General features: G+C 43.7%; 2 protein-coding genes across 3 annotated transcripts in view; one reads left to right on the top strand and one right to left on the bottom strand.

Annotated features, from left to right (window-relative positions):
- The window catches only part of Atl1 (atlastin GTPase 1), a 77806-nt gene extending 64958 nt beyond the window's left edge, over window positions 1-12848 (bottom strand). The window contains exon 1 of the mRNA XM_026779262.1: window positions 12607-12848. The gene's annotated coding sequence lies outside the window, so the exon portion shown is untranslated. The remainder of the gene's footprint in view (window positions 1-12606) is intronic.
- A 589-nt stretch (window positions 12849-13437) lies between these two features.
- Map4k5 (mitogen-activated protein kinase kinase kinase kinase 5) overlaps window positions 13438-19189 on the top strand; it is a 92043-nt gene continuing 86291 nt past the window's right edge. For both annotated transcript variants that reach the window (XM_005343153.3, XM_026779255.1), the window contains exon 1: window positions 13438-13621. In XM_005343153.3, the coding sequence (XP_005343210.1) occupies window positions 13514-13621 (108 nt within the window). In that variant the 5' untranslated portion in view covers window positions 13438-13513. The remainder of the gene's footprint in view (window positions 13622-19189) is intronic.

Genomic DNA, 19189 nt, shown 5'->3' with positions numbered 1-19189 from the left:
TACAACATGAACAAATGTGGTGTATGCATACAGTGGAATACCATTTATAATGGAATACTATACACGCTACAACATGAACAAACCTTGAGATAAAGCTCCTGCACCTCTAACATCTTATTCTATAAACTCTTTTCTACTCTTTATCCTCAATTTTTCTTCTATTGGTCCTGTCTCATATTCATTTTACCTCATCATAAGTAAAGTCCTCCCTAAACCAGGAGTTTTTCCAATACTGATATCCAAACTTGCAGTTCCCTCTATATTAGAGAGTCTATGATATACTGACTATGTTATAGAGTCTACAACAAACAATTTTGAAGAGGTATTTGTATCGATTAACATGCTTCTGCATGTATCTCAAAAAGACTTAAATAAAATAGGCTATTTCTCTCACAAGAAAATTTGTTGGAAGACAGATAGACCTTGGCTAATTCATCAGCTCAACATATCATAGTTAATACTTTTTAGGAAATAAATTGGGCTGCTGTAAAACAAATTCTAGTGGTTTAAATAAGAAAAATATTTCCCTCTTATGGAAGGAATAACATGATCATTGAACATGGTGTCTTCAAAGGACCACGATTTGTCCTTTCTTCCGTCCTTGGGGCTTCCCTCATACGATCCAGGCTATCCGTTCTCCTGAGCATTAGTGTTCTAGCTAACGTGAGTACTGACGGGCTCCTGACATAGTCCTCTCCCTTTGTGCAACAACAACCAACGTCCCTGTAGTAATCAGGACCAATAACACCAGCCAATGCAGTGTTCCTTCTCTGGTCTGTTGGTTCGCGGGGCTGAGGACAAAAAAGCAGCTGTGTAGTAGCTTCAACTCCTCAGTTAATAGCAGTGTGATTTACTTAGATGAAGAAAAATACCTGTCCCTTGTCTAGTTGGGCCTTCAAACCCACCAAGCGCAGTGTGTAGAGACAAAATTATAGATAATAAACTATAAGGACAAAAATTATCCAGGATTATTAGGAATAATGTAAGAGCAATGGTACATCTAGCCCTTGGTTCACAGGCCCATGAATTCTGACCATGGACTATATACTGTAGAATATGAATACTGGGTTAATTTGTAGGCCATATCTTCATGGAGCCCACATCTCAGTCAGCAAACACCCACCCCCACTATATTAATTAGCCATTTCTGACTCATGGGTTAGGGCCAAAGCACCTAACTCCCGGGCAGACCATCCTGACACACTGCATTCTTAGCAAACTCAGTTTCTTGTCCAAAGACATTGCTGTTTGTGGCAGTGAAGCATGGAGATGAAACAAGGTGTTCTATGAGCCCGTGGGTTATGACACTAGAAGGAGCTTTATGGTCAGGAAAGACAAACATGTGCAATATATATCTATTTCTGTGGAGGCAAATTGCCTTTCCCATCATCATAGAAAAGATCTAGCACAATTAAATTACCATCAGATGACTGGCTGATCTGGACAATATCAGACTTGAGTCTCTGTGATGGCCTCTGTTGTAAGCAAGTCAAACACTCCATGATGACAGTACTGGATTATACTTGGCAAACAGAAATCCATGCTGTTAAGTAGACTATTTACCTTACGTTCTTATTGCCATATGGGGCAACTAAGCAAGCCTACAGTAACTGGGCAAAGAGACTAGCTGGCTGACATCGACAGGGCAGATCATCTTGAGGAATCACTTATCAGGTGGATGCCCTCAGGTGGAGGTAATACGGCTCACAAATATTTTCACATTTTGTATAATTCTAATAGCCCATCCACAATACCTTATCTAATGATTTCCTTAATTCTAATCATCTTCTTTCCAAGTCACTGGCTAATCTATTATCTACTGTGCATAAATCAATATTGATTCATTCCTCAGGCCAGTTCTCTTTCCTAACAAAAAGGTCAATGAAATGTACTGCTCAACACTGTACCCACTGGGAGAATTTCTCTTCGTTGTCATTCCTCTTTGTGGAATCGGGGCCATAAGTCAGCAGCAAGCTGCTTCACACGGGTGCCAACACAGAGTGCTGACTGATCATAAACCAGGCCTGCACGCGCTCGTCCTCTGCTCAATGACCCTGAGCCAGAATGTCTAAGTAGAGGAAAGGGGGTATGGAAGTTTGTTAGACATCGACCTGTGCTCCAGACTGTGCCAAGCTTTCCCAGGATGCACTGTTCCATTCAGTAGTGGAATTCTGATGCTTGCACTTAGGATTTAGTGAACTAGATCATACTTAGTTCCTAAAGAACAGTCTATGTCACACAGTCACTTAGTATCCCACAGTCTGCTGTTAAACAGTCACCAAATGCCTGGTAGTAAGCCAAGAATTGGCTCTCAGTGGTAAAGACATCACAGATCTGGTATGTTCATCTCTCAAAATCCTATATAGTATCCTTAGTGCTGCAATTCTCATTTGGGGTTTTCCAGAAACTCCATATGATATGTGTGTTTACTATCAGGTGCTGAGTCCTAAAGCCTAAAGTATCAAGACATTGCATGGCATAGCCAGGTGTTACGTTGTTCCAGGTCCATGAAAATTGGCAGTCATGCTACCTTAACTGTCATCATAGACCCTTCATCTGGCAACTGATGGAAGCAGATACAGAGATCCACAGTGAAGCATGGGGCCAGGCTTCCGGAGGCCAGTCCAAGAGAGGGAAGAATGATATGAGCAAAGGGGTCAAGACTATGATGGAGCTACCCAGAGACAGCTGACCTGAGCTAGTGGGAGCTCACTGACTCTGGACTGATAGCAGGGGAACCTGCACAGGCCCAAACTAGGCCCACTGAATGTGGGGGACAGTTGTGGGGTTTGGGCAGTGTATGGGGCCACTGGCAGTAGGACCAGGATTTATTCCTAGTGCTTGAACTGCAGTCTTGGAGCCCACTCCCTATGAGGGATGCCTTGCTCAACCTAGTTTTGTGGGGAGGGCCTGGTCTTGCCTGGAAGTGATGTGTCAGACTTGTTGACTCCCCACGGGAAGCCTTACCCCTTCTGAGGAGTGGACGGGGGTGAGTGGGAGGAAGGGTGGGGCGGGAGGAGGTGAGGGAGTGGGAATGAGGATAGCTATGTAAATGAGAAAAGATTGCATTAAAAATTTAAAAATATATAGAAAAAAGAAAACTGGCAGTCACGTGTTATGCGGGAAAGAATCAAAGAGCAGTGAATGCAGTACACCGTCTTCAAATTCCAAATACATCAGCTGAGCACATAACATCATCCTCTGAGATGGACAAATTTATGTGCTAGGACCACAGGGACTTATGTTTTATCCTCTGGCATAGTGTAATCTGTTTTTTGTTTTAAAGAATGAATTAAAATAATTTTACCCAGTTTGTTGATCCTAGGTTCATGGATCTCCTGTCTTAAGTTTCTAAATAGCCATGACTATATGTATGAGATCACATCTGCCTTAATGCTCTTCCTAAAGTATGTAGGATGGTAGATACTTCCTGTTCCTCAGGCCGTATTTATAAAATGGAATCATGATGTTCTTCTAGACAGCAAGGAAACAAAGGTCAGTCTAGAATTACAGTCTGTCACCGAGCAGACAAGGTAGAACAGTGACGGTGCTATCACAGCCTCGGGAAAGCAGAGGGCTTCAGATTATCCTTAACAGGCACTGAAAAAGCTACACTCTGGGCTTCCGGTTGGCAGCCATGCTCAGGCTACCTAGTTGATGTTTATTGGCACTAGGAAAGGTCCTAAATGCAGTACTACAAATTAATTGACTGTTCATGTTTGTGTGTGGTCTACATGTGTGGAAAAAAAACCAAGGAGCTTCCCGATGTTTGCTCACTTACGTGTATATATGTGGAGGACAGAGATTGACAATTTCTTCCTCAACCACCTTTTTATTTTGCTGAGACAGGGTCTCTCAGTGAACCCCAAGCTTGCTGCTTCAACTAGACTGACTGACCAGCAAGACCCTGTGATCCTCTTGTCTCTGCCTCCCCGGTGCTGGAGCTACAGGTGATACCGCCATGCCTGGCTTTCAGATGGTGCTGGGGACCTGAACTAAGGTAGTGACACTTGCTCAGCCAGTACTTTACCTGTAGAGGAGTTTCCAATCTCCAATGCTAATTTGTCTATTTGGGATGGTTTGGAAGTGTCCACCAAAGTTCATATGTTGCAAACTTAATCCCTATTGTAACCATGTCAAAAGATGAGCCCTTTAAGGGATGATTAGCCTAGGAACGCTGGGTCCACTTAAATTTTTTTTTGTTTGTTTGTTTTGTTTTTTCGAGACAGGGTTTCTCTGTGGTTTTGTAGCCTGTCCTGGAACTAGCTCTTGTAGACCAGGCTGGTCTCGAACTCACAGAGATCCACCTGCCTCTGCCTCCCAAGTGCTGGGATTAAAGGCGTGCGCCACCACCGCCCAGCCTTTAAATTCTTTAATGATGAGCTTCCCTCACCTACCCATTTCACACCAGCAAGTTCTTGTCCTCTGCCCTCTGCTAAGTGACAATATAACCGAAGGTTTCACCAGATGCCAACACCTTGATATCGGGCTGTGTAGCCTTCAGAACTAAGAGATGTGAATTCTCAGTCTGTGATATTCTGTCATAGCAACAAAAAGCGGACCAAGACACTACTGGATGGACTAAGCAGATGTGTTAAAAAGACAAAAAGCTCTCTCAGATTTAAATTTTTTAAGTTTTTAGATTTCACTTAATGCCTAGAATGGAGTTAAAGATGGTGAGCCTTAGGCACGGGGGTCACACTGGTCCTTTCAGTCCTACAATTTCACAGCCCTAAGTTGACATCCGCAAGCCTCTTGCTGTGTTTCCTCTGTGCGGTATGCCCATTCTTGTTGCTTTTTCTAGACCTTTCATCAAAGACGTGAGGCAGGACTACGTCTGACTTCCTCAGCCTCCACTGGGGTCGCCGGAATCCTGATGTGCAGACTGCTATCCTCTGACTGTCTGGGAATTTCACATTCCTCAGCTCACATCCATCCTGGTGAAAGGCCACGTCTCTGAGGGACAATCATCATGTGTAACCATCGGCAGGATCCTTCCTCAAAGACACCTGCCTTCCACACCTTAATTAAGGGATTCTAGGTTTAAGAACTGGCTTACGACCAGATGTTAGGTCATGTTCTACATCTCTATTATAGTGACCAGTTCCTTTAACCCTTCCACTCACATATAGTAAGTAGCAATTAAATAGGCTCCCGGCTTCATTTGTTTCAGGTCTGAAGATTCACAGGCCCCACCACAATACCTTATAATTAAAATGTTATCACTTCTTCTTGGGAGTTATCAATAATAGTAACTGTACTCAGCATGTTTTTAATAGTTATGTCTTCCGGTCTCTGCAAGGATTCCCTGCGTTACTATGGCAACATCATCTCCAACCGAGGACAGTCACCAGAGAGGTTGGCAAGGATATCTCTGCTCCAATTCACTCAATGTCTCAATTGGGAAAATTCTATGGGCTATGTGCTATTGTGTGGTGTTTTATTCTTTTGGCTTTTTGAGGGACCCACCACTGAGATCCAAAAACATCACTCACAGAGGCTTATTATTAGTTATGAATGCCCAGTCTTAGCTTGCATGCTTCTTGCCAGCTTTTCTTAACTAATTATCCCGACTACCTTTTGCCTCTGGGCTTTTATCTTTATTATTTCTGTACATCTTACTTTCCTTCGTACTCTGTGTCTGGCTGGATGGTTGGCCCCTGATGTCTCTCCTTGTTCTTGCTGCTCCTCTTCTTCCTCGTTTCTTTATTTACACTCTCTGCCTGCCAGCCCTGCCTATCCTTGCTCCTCTCTTGCTATTGACTGTTCAACTCTTTATTAGACCATTAGGTGTGTTAGACAGGCAAAGAATCACAGCTTCACAGAGTTAAACAAATGCGGCATAAACAATAGTCACACACCTGAAAATAGTATTTCCCAGCAGCGCGCACGAAGCATAACTGTGCAGGATGAACACAGTAAAGCGCAGGGCAGTCTTCTTTTTTATCACTGTGACATAATACTTGACAAGAACAACTGAAAACTTAACTTTCAGAGCTTATGAACTATGACCAACTGGCTCCACAGTTTTGGTTGTGTGCTGAGGGATGGTATCATGGCAACACGGGCCTGCTGAAACAAAGCCACTCCCCTCATGGCAGCCAGGAAGGAACGTGAGGAGGCATGTTCTCCGTGACTTGGTTCCTCCAATGAGGTCTACCTTCTATAGTTTCCAATACCCCAAAAGTCCATTCAGATTTTGACACTATCAATGACTCAATCCATCATTTAGGTCAGAGTCCTCACAAACCAACTATCTCCACGACTGGATCTACCAGCTGTGATCCATCACCATGGCTTAACATTAGAATTCAATAACAACACTAATTTCAGAAAGCCCACAATCTTACTGAAATCGGACAATGCTCAACTGAATCACCCCTGGGTCAAGGAAAAAAACAAAGAAAGAAATTAAAACTTCCTAGAATTCAATGAAAATGAATTACAACATACTCAAAATTATGGAACACTTCGAAAGCAGTGCTAAGAGGAAAGTTCATAGCATTAAAGCGCCTATATAAAGAACCTGGAGAAATGTCACACTAGCGAGACTTAACAGCACACGTGAAAGTTCTAGAACAAAAAGAAGCAAACACACCCAGAAAGAGTAGGCACCAGGAACTAGTCAAATTGAGGGCTGAAATCAATAAAATAAAAACAAAGAGAACAATACAAAAAAATCAATGAGAGAAAAAGTTGGTTCTTCGAGAAAATCAACAAGATAGACAAACCTTTATCTAAACTAACTAAAAGGCAGAAAGAATATCCAAATTCAAAAAATAACAACAGACACTGAAGAAATCCAGAGAATCATCAGGTCACACTTCAAAAGCTTATACTCCACAAAATTGGAAAATTTAAGGGAAATAAACAATTTTCTGGATATGTACCATACATCAAAATTAAACCAAGACCAGATAAACAATTTAAATAGACCTATAACCCCTACGGAAATAGAAATAAGTCATCAAAAGCCTCCAATATATACATTGGGTTTAAAGCAGAATTCTATCAGAATTTCAGTAAGAGCTAGTACCAATACTCCTCAAGTTGCTCCACACAATAGAAACAGAAGTGACATTACCAAACTCTTTTTTTTTTTGAGGCTACAGTTACCCTGATACCCAAACCACACAAAGACATTACAAAGAAAATGAATTACAGACAAATTTCCCTCATGAACATTGATACAAAAATACTCAATAAAATATTAGCAAGCCAAATCCAAGAATGCATTAGAAAAATCATCCACCATGATCAAGTAGGCTTCATCTCAGAGATGCAAGGATGGTTCAACATATGACAATCTGTCAATGTAATCCATCATTTAAATAAACTGAAAGAAAAAAAACACATGATCATCTCACTAGATGCTGGAAAAGCCTTTGACAAAATCCATCACCCTTTCATGATAAAGGTCTTAGAGAAATCAGAGAAACAAATAACATACTTAAACATAATAAAGGCAATATACAGCAAGCCAACAGCCAACATCACACTAATGGAGAGAAACTCAAACTGATTCCACTAAAATCAGGGGTTATTTATTGCTCAATTTATTTGTTAGCATAACTTCTTCCAAGCAGCCACCTTCTCTGGGCCCCTGGAGTTCAGGAATGTGAGAGTGGCCGTGCAATCATGACCCCATCCTAACACCAGAACCTGGAGAAGGTTCCCAGCCAATGTGTCTGAGGGTGGCCGTGCAATCATGACCCCATCCTAACACCAGAACCTGGAGAAGGTTCCCAGCCAATGTGTCTGTGATGGGAGGAATTTCTACAGTGGCTAATTTAAGGGGAGTTGGGGACTCCATTGGCCTGTGCTGGGAAGTTAAAAATTATTGATTTTGTACAATCTGCTTGCTGGCTCTGAAAGGGAGGGAGGGGACAAAGTCTCAAGGCCTTGATTTAATTTTGCAATTGTGTTTATGTGATCCTGAGGTGAGTGTGGGGGTGGGAGTTGTTTCATGGTATGTCTGGAGGTCTCACTTTTATACAAATATTTCATACATACATTCACACATACACACAACACATGCGTATTAGGAAGGCATAGTGGAAGGCTTGTAAAATGGCTCAGTGGTTAAGAGTACTGGCTGACCTTGTAAAAAAGTACTAGGTTTCAATTCCCAGTACACAAATGGTCACAACTGGCAGTACCTCCCATTCCAGGGATCCAACCCTCTTCTGGCCTCCCTGGGCACCAGGGTTGCACATGGTACACGTACACTAAACAAAAATCTTTTTTTAAAAAATAGGAATAAAGGATAGATACATCCTGAGATTAGAAACAAAACTTCCAGAATCCTATGAGAGAAATAATTGGGCCAGATCTGGTGGAGCACACTTTTAAACCCAGCACTAGGGAAGCAGGTCTCTGTGAGTTTGAGGACAACCTGGTCTACATAATGAGTTTCAGGACAGCCAGGGGTATGTATGTATGCACTTTGTGTGTGTGGATAGATAGATAGATAGATAGATAGATAGATAGATAGATAGATAGATAGATAGATAGATAGATAGATAGACAGACAGACCTTGTCTCAAAAGAGGGGAAGGGGTGGCTGTAAGATAGGGGCCATAGCCAGGCATGGCCTCTCCTACTCTTAACTCTAGCCCATAAGATATACAGGCACCCTTTAGGTACCTTTCAAAACATTTACCTGTTACAAAGTGAAGATAAGGAACAGCACAAGATTATTTGTAATTTGTTTTGTTTTTTTAGCTATTGAATTTTCAGTCAGATCAATTTGTGATCCAAATACAAAAGGAAACCCTTCTACCTAGCCCAATAGACTCCCCAAAAGCACCCTCTGGAAAAAAGCTAACAGAAACAGCTTCTTAACATGTCCAGAGATCAAGTCCAGCTCACAACCTGTGAACCGCTTTCATATCTTCTAAGACTTTTGTCACAATGACCGATCTTAATTCTAAATATGGCCCATGTTCTATTGCTAGCCAGGACAAACTACAAGAATCATCCCAGGCTTTAAAAATATGATTCTCTCCTTAACAGGCAGAGGTCATACCAAGTATTAGAAAGAATGATTTAATATCAAGTATCTGGAAATTCAGATCATAATTGTTACAATGTCTTCTGACAACTGATTGATTGATATTTAAAACTCTAAAGAGCTATTTGTTTAATCATATAAAACCGGGAAGCAGAGGCAGCTGGTCCTCTGTGAGTACCAGGCCAGCCATGACTACACAAGAAACCCTGTCGCAAACAGTTGAGGGTGGAGCAAGGGAGGGATGGACTGAGATATTATATTGCTAAAATCCGTATGTTCTAAAGATGGTGTAGCCCTGGCTGGCCTGAACTCACTATGTAGACCAGGCTGGCTTTGGAACTAACAGAGATCCGCCTGCCTCTGCTTCCTGAGTGCTGGGATTAAAGGTGTGCGCCACCACATTCAGCAACCTAATTTCGAGATTTTAATTAGCCAGTGTTGCTTGGATAATAAATTTGAACCTTGGCTATATAAAAAATAAAAAATTCCAAGGCCTTGATTTTTCTTGTCATTTAGTCTTGGCTAAAATTAGAGTTGACTTTAGAGATCACTAATCACAACTACCACTTTACTGAAGAAGATTAAAGCTGGGCGGTGGTGGTGGCGCAGGCCTTTAATCCCAGTACTCTGGAGGCAGAGACAGGCGGATCTCTGGGAGTTCGAGACCAGCCTGGTCTACAAGAGCTAGTTCCGGGACGGGCACCAAAGCTACAGAGAAACCCTGTCTCGAAAAAAAAAAAAAGACGAAGATTAAAAGAGGGGAAAATATTACAAGCACACAGTAAGCCACCACAGTCTGTACACAAAACAGAGCAAAAAGCTGGAAAACAGAGCCAGAGAGACAGCTCAGCCTGCCCGGGCTCTCGCCTTCACCTGATGGCCTGAGCTTGATCTACATGGTAGAAAGATAAAATCGACTCCCATAAATTGTCCGCCAACCCCCACCCAACATGCATGTACCACCCCATGGCATTAGCACTGCCCCCCAACAAATAAATTGTATCAAAAATAAAATTTTTAAAATCTGGAAAACGTTTGCATGTCAAGTATGAACTATGCATCTATGTGTCTCTCTGTGTGTGTATGTTGTGTGATGTTTTACTCTTTTGGCTTTGGGGGGGCTACCACCCAGCTCCCAAATAAATCACACATGAGGCTTATTCTTAGTTATGAATGTTCACCCTTAGTTTGGTTTGTTTCTTGTCAGCTTTTCTGAAATTATCCCAAATACCTTTTCCCTCTGGGATTTTTCCTTTTCTTACTCCTGTGTATCTTACTTTCACTCTTCCTCTGTGGCTGGCTGGGTGGCTGGGTCCTCAAGTCTTCCTTCCCCTGCTTTTTCTTGCTCCTCTTTTTCCTCATTTCTCTGCCCCCCCCATCCTTGCTCCTGCCTTGCTATTGGCCGTTCAGCGCATTATTAGGATCATCAGGTGTTTTAGACAGGCAAAGAATCACAGCTTCACAGACTTAAACAAAGGCACCACAAACAAAAGTTAACATACCTTAAAGTAATACATATAGTACTTTATATATGTATAAATATATATTTATATGCATAACACACCTTAAAGTAATACATATATATGTACTAGTTTTGAATGAGATTACCTATTTAGCCAAGTGTCTTCTTATTCCATATCTTGTCATATAAAATTGAGCGATTTGTAAGAGTTCTTTCAATGTTAGCTACAATGATTTGCTATAACTTTCAACCTTGAAATTATACGTGTAATTTTTTTAGTATACGAACTAAACCAATTCAGTTTGTTTACACTAAATTGAATTTAAATTTCTTTACCAAACAACCTATGTCACTGAGCTTATTAACTCAGTAGTTTTGAAAAAATATCTTTAAAATTCTTTTGGAGTTAGTATAAAGCGAATGTTTTCCTGTTTGCATCATCTGTGGTACAAGTAAAATAATGATTATTGCAGACACTATTTTTAACTATCACGCAGGATCTTGGCTTTCCGTGCTATCCGCTTGGCAGCTGATGGTCAAAGCATATGGAGCTGCCATTACTGGCAACATAAAATACCTTCACTTGTGACTTCAAACTTTTCATTGCCTAATTCATTTTAAATATTGTATTTCAAGAATAATACACTTAAAGGGCTGTCACAGGATATTTATCCTCGTCTCAAACTGGGTATTCAGAGTTTCCGGTTTGTGAAGGCTCAGGAGGGAAACTTTTCTGAGGTCTCTGCATCAGGGAAAGAGAGGCCTCTCTTGATCCACTCGTTCATCTTTATCTCAAAAACAAACAAAAAGCACAATCAAATCTGTTGGGGTTTTTTTTTTTTTGGTTGCATTGTTCTGGTTTCCTGTTCCCCCCCCTTTCAGATTTCACACAGTTTCCTCTCACTTATTTTTATCTTGTGTAAAAATAAGTATTTTGTGTGCGCTGATTCAAATTCTCTATGGGATAACAGGCATAAATAAGAACAAATACATTTCATGCGACAGAAAGGCGCAGTGCTTTCTTTTTGACCCTGAACGTGGAGGGCTGCTTTTCCACCACACAAGCCCACCCTTCAAGTTTACCTGGCTGTCCTGGGGACAGTCCGGTGGACGGCTCTCAATCCATGAATGCTCCACAATGGCTCAGTCTCAGAGCTGGTAAGGGTGGGTTTGACTACATGACCAACATAAATCCATGACAGTAAACAAGTACTAAGACACCAATAGAACATTTGAAGAGATTTTGAGTCATAGAAGCCAAAAGTATGTGCCCACCAAAACAAGTGCCAAGAAACTTTGAAAGACAGAACTGTTCCTCAGCTTCTTCCTTTGCAGGCCGCACACACACAGGCTCTGTCCCTGGAGCAGGCAAGTCTGGGCTTTCCTTATGGCCCCTAAATAAGCGCCCTTTGTGTGTGGAATACAAGAAAATGCATATACTCCCTGTTCTGGTAAGGTGTTAATTTCATTTTTTCACTTATTGACTATAAGAAGTGCATTTCTCAAAACAGAACTGGATTGTGTCTGGAGCCACATGTCACCTGAAACTTGTTGTCATTTTTCTGTCACTGCCCATACAGTAGCCATGTACTAACCTGGGTTTTCCCATTTTTCTTATATTTTCATTTTATTTTATGTTTTGCCTGCATGTATGTCTCTACACCATGAGCGTGCCTGGTGCCTACGGCCAGAAGAGGGCGTCGGACTCCCCAGACTTACGGACAGTCGTGAATAGTCACGCAGATGGGGCGAATCAACCCAGGTGCTCTATAGAACTCTGTTCTTAACCACTGAGCCCTCTCTCCAGTCCTTATCTGGTTTTTCTGCTGCAAATCTCGGCAGTACTCTAGAAAAAACTTTACCAGTCTACCTTAAAATGGTAACTTAATTTCTACCTTCAGAACAAGATTGGAACTCAGGCTGTGAAACATTAGCCAATCACTTCTCTTGATTCCTGCTCAATATCCTGTGTCTTGTTAAGCGGTTCAAAACCTCTTAGATTTGATAATCCTCTCTACAATCCCGTAAAAAGCTTTACAAACATTTCTGGGGTGTCAAATGCAAAAACTTCATCCTCTTCCATCTACAGACAAGGACACTGAGTTGTTGCAAAGAATGCCAGTTCACCTACTTTGGAAGGTTGGAGCCAGAACCAGACCAAGGTCCCCAGCTTTGTTTTAGCATCTGCAGAACTCCTGGTCCCGTTAAAGTTGCAAATACTGTGGTGACCCGAGACCACCGGACTTCGTAGGAATTGGGGGTTTTCAGAAATGGCTCGGGAAACCCCGGTGAAAGACAGGTTGTGCAGGTCAGGTGTGCGGTCCAGCCTCACAACCGGTACCACGGGGAGCAGTCGGTAAAACAGGAAGGAGCAGTCGGGTGTGCCGGTCTTTAGTTAACCCGGCACTCCCCCACCTCCGACCCGGGCGGCCTCAGTTTACCTCGACCGTGTAGAACTAGGAGGGCAGCGAGCTGCGTACTAGCCCCCCTCCTCTCGTCCCGCCGGCGACCGGACGAATCCCGGCCGGGCCTGGGCGGGTCAGAAGCCGCACGAACGCCCCCGGGCGCCCCGCAAGCCGCTGGGAGGCGGGGCGCGACGGCGGCCAGGGTGTCGTGCGCTCGGCGGGCCTCAGGGCGGCAGTCTGGGCCCGCGGCCTGCGCTCTCGGGCGGGCCGGCTCAGTCCACGCCGGCCGCGAACGTGTCTCCCGGTGACGCAGCCGCGGGTGGGGAACGTGGTGCGGCGGCGGCAGCGGCGACTGTGCGCACGGCCGTCTTCGAGAGGACGCGGGTCTCCGCCGCGGCGCTCGCTCGCTCCCTCGGCCGGGCACGGGCGGCCCCTCGGGTGCGGACGGCTCGGGGCCTGGCGGGGTCGGGGAGGCCCGGAGGCCGCCGGGGTCGCAGCCCGTGACGCCCCCGCGTTCGCTCTCGCGGGTGCAGGCGCAGCTGCGCGCCGAGGCTCCATGTTGGGAAGCGCCGCGCGTCCTCGTTAGCGGGATCCGGGCGCCGCGGGCAGAGCCCCGGGCTGGGCGCTGCGAAGATGGAGGCCCCGCTGCGGCCTGCCGCCGACATCCTGAGGCGGAACCCGCAGCACGACTACGAGCTGGTGCAGAGGGTCGGCAGCGGCACCTACGGGGATGTGTACAAGGTGAGGCCCGGGCCCGGCCTGCGAACGGAGGGCGCCCCCGGGATGCGCCGGACCGCAGCGTCCGGCCGGGAAGCGGCCCGGACCCCGCGGCACCGTTCCGAGCACCCTGGGTTCCCCGCTGGTTCTAGTGTTGCTGACGGGCAAAGCTAACAGCACCTTCCAAACCACCGCTGAGCTTTTTTGTGGTTTTTAAGGCGTGTGTTTGGTATTGAAGTGAGTCTGAGGGATGTTCTGGTGTTAGCTGGAAAAAAATGCTTCGCGGAAGGCGGTAGACGGGAGAGAATATTGCAAATCCAGACGCTTGCATTCTAAATTATTGTTATGAGCGAGTTTGACTTTAAAAAGCTCTGTGGAAGCTGGCTTTGAAGTGTGAACTGTAAGCATTTTTCTCGAGTAAAATGATACGTGTGTAACATGACGGCCTGTAGGAAGATGTTTTTAGAGACCGGTGAGTTGGCTCAGCAGGGAAAGGCGCTTGCTGCCAAGCCTTTCGATACCGGATCGGTCCCCGGATTCTCCCGGTAGAAGCAAGTCGTCCTCTGACCTCTACACGCAAGTGTCGCCCCCTCCCCCCGCCAACACACTCACACACAAACCTAGTAAATAAGTGAAATGTAATTAAATTTAAACAAATTTAGAGAAAGATGTTTTTCACCTGGCAGAAGTTTAGGCGTTTGTGCCTGGTTGATAATAAGAAATATAATTACTTACTGGGTTTTCCTACTCCTGTAATTCCTCTCGGGGATTTTATACCATTCCATAATCCCGAGTGGATAGGAGCTGCTGTCATTTTAGTGCGCTTTTATATCAAGATAAATAATAATAAATTTGTAATTTGCCATTACAACAACAAAAGCCATGCCATTGCGAAGCACACCAGTTTCTTAAGTCTCTCATGTTTTTGGAGGGCTCAGAAGGAAAAGACTGTCCAAGATTCCCTTATGACTTTTGTTCTTTGTCCCCAAAGGGCAGAATTACTGCAGTTCCTGATGGGTATTAAGGACAAGTCTCTTTTTGCAGCACTTTTAATATTTTGACCTGTGTATCAGTCTGTTCCAAACAGCAATCTACACGTAGCCCAAATGGCCTTGTTTCCTGAGTGAGTAATCGCTTGCTTCCCCTGAGGTCCGTTGACTTGCACAGGTGGTCCTAAGCAAGGAAAGCATCTTTCTTCTCTACCTGTTTCTAAGTTTGTTAGTAGTACCTCAGAGTGTTATCAGGATACCACTAGCTCTGGATTCTGAGGTGAGAGCTCACCGGCTAGACTTTTTACCCGTTAAAACTAGGCCCTTGAGTCTAACCAAACACTGTTCTAGGTACTAGACTGCCCCAACAGTGAGCGGGACCCTGACTCTGGCCTTGAATACCTTTGATGTGCACGACTTCCTCGTGTGAGTTAGGGTAGTTGTGCACACTGGGTTAACTGGACATTTAGGAAATGTCAAGCTTGCTCCTTGAGAAATAGAAACTCCTGTTTGCGTTCTCAGGCCCATTCTTAAGTCATCTTTGTCTGTGATTCACTGTTAGTTAGACCAGTTCAGTTTGTGGTCATTTTAGTTCTTGCTTCACCCCCACCCCTTCCCCTGCTACAGAAAATTTAAAGGGAATATATTCCCCACACCGATCTTGCCAAGACTTCTGCGTTTTTCCTTACAGAGTAGCAGCCAGGGCAACTCTTCTGGAAGGCTTATATTGTTGTGTTAAAAGGTCAGCTGCCTGCCTGCTTCTTCTCCAGCTGCCTCCTGACCTGCAGCTCCTTCCACAACTTAACAGACAGGCTAAATACTTACACACACACACACACACACACGCACGCACACACACAGCCCCGCCTCCCACCTTTCCCAGCATGCTCACGTTGTATGTATTCTCCTCATTGACTAGGCCAGCCTCTGCATCCCAAACAGCCATTAGACTGCCCCTTCTTCTGTTTGGTTGTGCTCTAGTTACCTGGGATCACCTGGCTTTCCCACTCCACCTGTTGCCACCACTGCTGCCCCAGAAAGCTTTATTCCTTACTAGTCAGCCCCAGCCCCTCACCCTGACCCCTGGCCTCACTCACCACTCTCCTCTCCCATTCTGCTCAAACCACACTGGCTTGCTCGCTGTTCCTTAAACAATAAACATCTTCCGACTTTGGAGTCTTTGTTCTTGGTGCTTCCTCTGTTCAGTGTCTTTCCCCAGACGGTAAGTGTCTTGCTTCCTTCCTTTTGGAATACCAGACCATCTTTGTACTTACTTCTGCCAGACACAGGGTTTGACTTCTTTTTCTGGTCTGTTTTGATCCAATGAGACACTTCACACAGACAGGGATCCCAACAGCCTCCCCTCCCCCCCACTTTTGATGTAGCTTAACACCTAGAATTTGACCAGACAGAGTGCATGATCCCTAAAAGGTTGACAAAGGAATAAATGACTCTAGGCTACAGAGTCTCAGCACTTAATTTTGACCTCACAACAGTGTGCACATAACCCTTTGTGTATTCCTGCACTGCTCTTTATGATAGCTGCATGTCTATTTTCATTACAAATTTCCATAACTTGCATTTCCTGGGAAAGCATCTCTGAAGAGCTGTTTCATAGCATGTTTATCATCAGTGATGTAAGCCCTGTGGAATTTTGGGAGTTTATACTTACTCCTTCATATGCCTAGACTATGAAACTGTGGGATCTTTTAAGGCAGAGTGAGTGTGTTGTGATCGTGTATTTTTAAGAAACTGAAAATCCTTGGGAGCTCTAAAAGTGTTTTCCATTCACGAGGGAGGCTAGTAAAATAGTCACAGTGAGGAACAGTGTAGTCTCTTCTACCACGTACCTCGCCCTAGGCTCTCTTTATCCCTGACCTATAGTATGAACCAATAACTTTAAAAAGCCTTGAGGTTCTTTGTGAATCCCAGTCACACCCTGCAAACACACAGTGTTTGTTGGAGCCTCCTGCTTTTCCTAGAATTCCCCAGGAGGTGCTCACTCCATCCTAAATGGCTGTTCCCTGCTTGAAAGAAGAGGAATGTAAAGATTCAGATAGTTGCAGGAAGTCTTTGAGGGCAGAGCAGGAAGTAGTGCTGGGCAAACGGCAGAGAGGAGAGTGTGGTGGATGATGAATGAAGGACCAAGTTCCAGTGAGGCGGATCCCGTCTGTAAAATTGAACACTTGCTAACAGGAAGGGAAGCTCTGACGATAAAGAGTCTCTCACCTTCTGTCCACAAGTGATTTGGGCACACAGAGCGGTCGTCGGGTCATTATCGTGGCTCACAGCTAGCAGCAGGAGCCTTCTACCCTTTTATACCAAAATTGCTTCCAGTTTACTTTCCTGAGAAATTCTAAGATCTTTCCAGCACTCTGGAGGCAGAGGCAGGCGGATCTCTGGGAGTTCGAGGCCAGCCTGGTCTACAAGAGCTAGTTCCAGGACAGGAACCAAAAGCTACGGAGAAACCCTGTCTAGAAAATCAAAAAAAAAAAAAAAAAAAAAAAAAGTACAAGGGTACTCTGCCTCCAGAGTGCTGGGATTAAAGGCGTGCGCCACCACCGCCTGGCACCCATGTACTTCTTTTAAACTCTTATTAACTCTTTGGTTTATGTAAGTGTGACATGTTTTGTTCCAGGACATGTATACTACAGCAAACAGACTGGTTCTTAGGAAATATTTGTTTAGTGATGTTAGTGGTAGTAGATTGCCTAGATATAATAAATACTGCTAATAATATAGCCCCCCCAGCCTTTTAAATGTTTTTAAATGTATCTGTTTGTCACTTACATTGTGTTGTAATGTAAATGTATCACTTACATTGTGTTGTAATGCCAGTCATGATATAGCATGTGTTTGGAATGACCAATCATTTTCTCTAAAATTACTATTTTTAAAAGGATTCATTGAATGAATCTTTAAGTTTTACATTAGTTATTTTCAATTTTTAAGTTTCTTTTGCCATTATAAATGACATAATTTGTGTAGAAATCTTTGTCATATGGCCTTACCATTTCTGTGGATTCTTCTGGAAGGAAGCTAGATGTGTTAGATCTGCAGTAATGAATCCCTCTTTTCTTCAAGGCCTCCCCCAAGTCAACAGTCAGGCTCTTAGAATGGCTTTAGGCATTTTGAAACTACGCTAGGATCCCATTGTAAACAATCAGTTTAGTCCATCCTAGTGATAGAGCTGCCGACTCTGTCTGTGCCAGGGTCTGCAGATGCAGGGCCTGGGGAGTAGAAAGTACACTGTCAAAAGAAGTGTGTAATTTAGTCAGGAAAAGAGACATGCAATCATCATAATTTGGTGAGTGCCATAATAGATATGGAAGAAATACTCAACTCTGTCTTTTATAGGGATGGGGCAGGGTGGTCAACCGGGGAAGAGTAACAAAAGAAGGATCAGTAACTGGAGTTTTTGGGTTTTTTGTTGTTGTTGTTGTTGTTATTATTGTTGTGTTTTCTGTTATTAGATTGACAAGGTAGGACAAGAGATTAGAGATTGTGGGACTAATATATATATATATATATGCATACATATATATATATATTAGTCCCACAATCTCTAATATGCATACATATATATATATATATATGGAAGCATCTAGGAACCATGGGAGTCAGGAGCCTTGATGAGGCTTAATGGGTATGCATTTTCCTTCCAGGTCCCTTGCAATAAGCCTAGAAGGGCTGGTAGTGGAGGGTGAGAAAAGACAAGATGGCAGATCTTTTATGTTGACGTGAAGGAATTTGTATTTTTCTGTAGTCTGAAGAAGTATTTTAGGACATTTTCATGGTATCTGGGTAGATAACACAGAGTGGCGGAATGCGGAGAATAACAGCATGGGAGTTGATGTGAATTTGGATACTGGTGTAGGAGATCAAAGAGTGGTGAATTTGAGTTCAGATTTATATGATTTTTTTTTAAATACACATCATCTGTAAGAGAAAGAGAAGGTAATTGATGCTATTTATGTGTTTTTGTTTGCTTGGTTTTGCTTTTGTTTGTCTTGGGTGGCAGTTTTTATACTATTAACAGGAAATACAGATCTTGTGGGATCTGAGTTTTGTGTTTGGTGACCGTCAGACATTGTGTAAGGAAATGTCTCTTAGGAGGAAGTGTGGTTCCAGTCCAGGGAGCTCGGAACTGGGGATACAGGTTTAGGAGTCACCTTAGTGCATGGGGTGGTGCATGTCATGTGTAGTGAGGTCACCCAGGAAGGTTTTAAGAGAGCCAAGGAGACTGTAGTTCTAGAAACGGGGCAGAAGAAAACAGTGCACTGATGGTGTCAGAAGGAACAGGGGGCCCAGGAGCTTCTTTCCCTAGGAGCCTTGAGACCTGCCCTCAGCCCTTCCTGCTCTAGGCCTCCCCTGCTTCCATCTGCTCTGATTGTAATCAGATTGTAAACATGGTGGTCTTTCAATAATAATATTAATAATAATAATACATTTCAAGAATAATGATAGCTATTATTATTGAAACTACATGGAAACAGTGACCTTCCATGTACCACTGTATCAGCTAGCCTAGCATGGTGCCAACACACCGAATCTGATCAATAAAGAGATTTTTCTTTTTTTGTTTTTGTTTTTTTTTTTTTTT

Source organism: Microtus ochrogaster, chromosome 1 (assembly GCF_000317375.1).
Source record: "Microtus ochrogaster isolate Prairie Vole_2 chromosome 1, MicOch1.0, whole genome shotgun sequence".
NCBI classification, from domain to species: Eukaryota; Metazoa; Chordata; class Mammalia; order Rodentia; family Cricetidae; genus Microtus; species Microtus ochrogaster.
The sequence above is the reverse complement of the archived record's forward strand: the minus strand, read 5'-3'. Positions and strand labels throughout refer to the sequence as shown.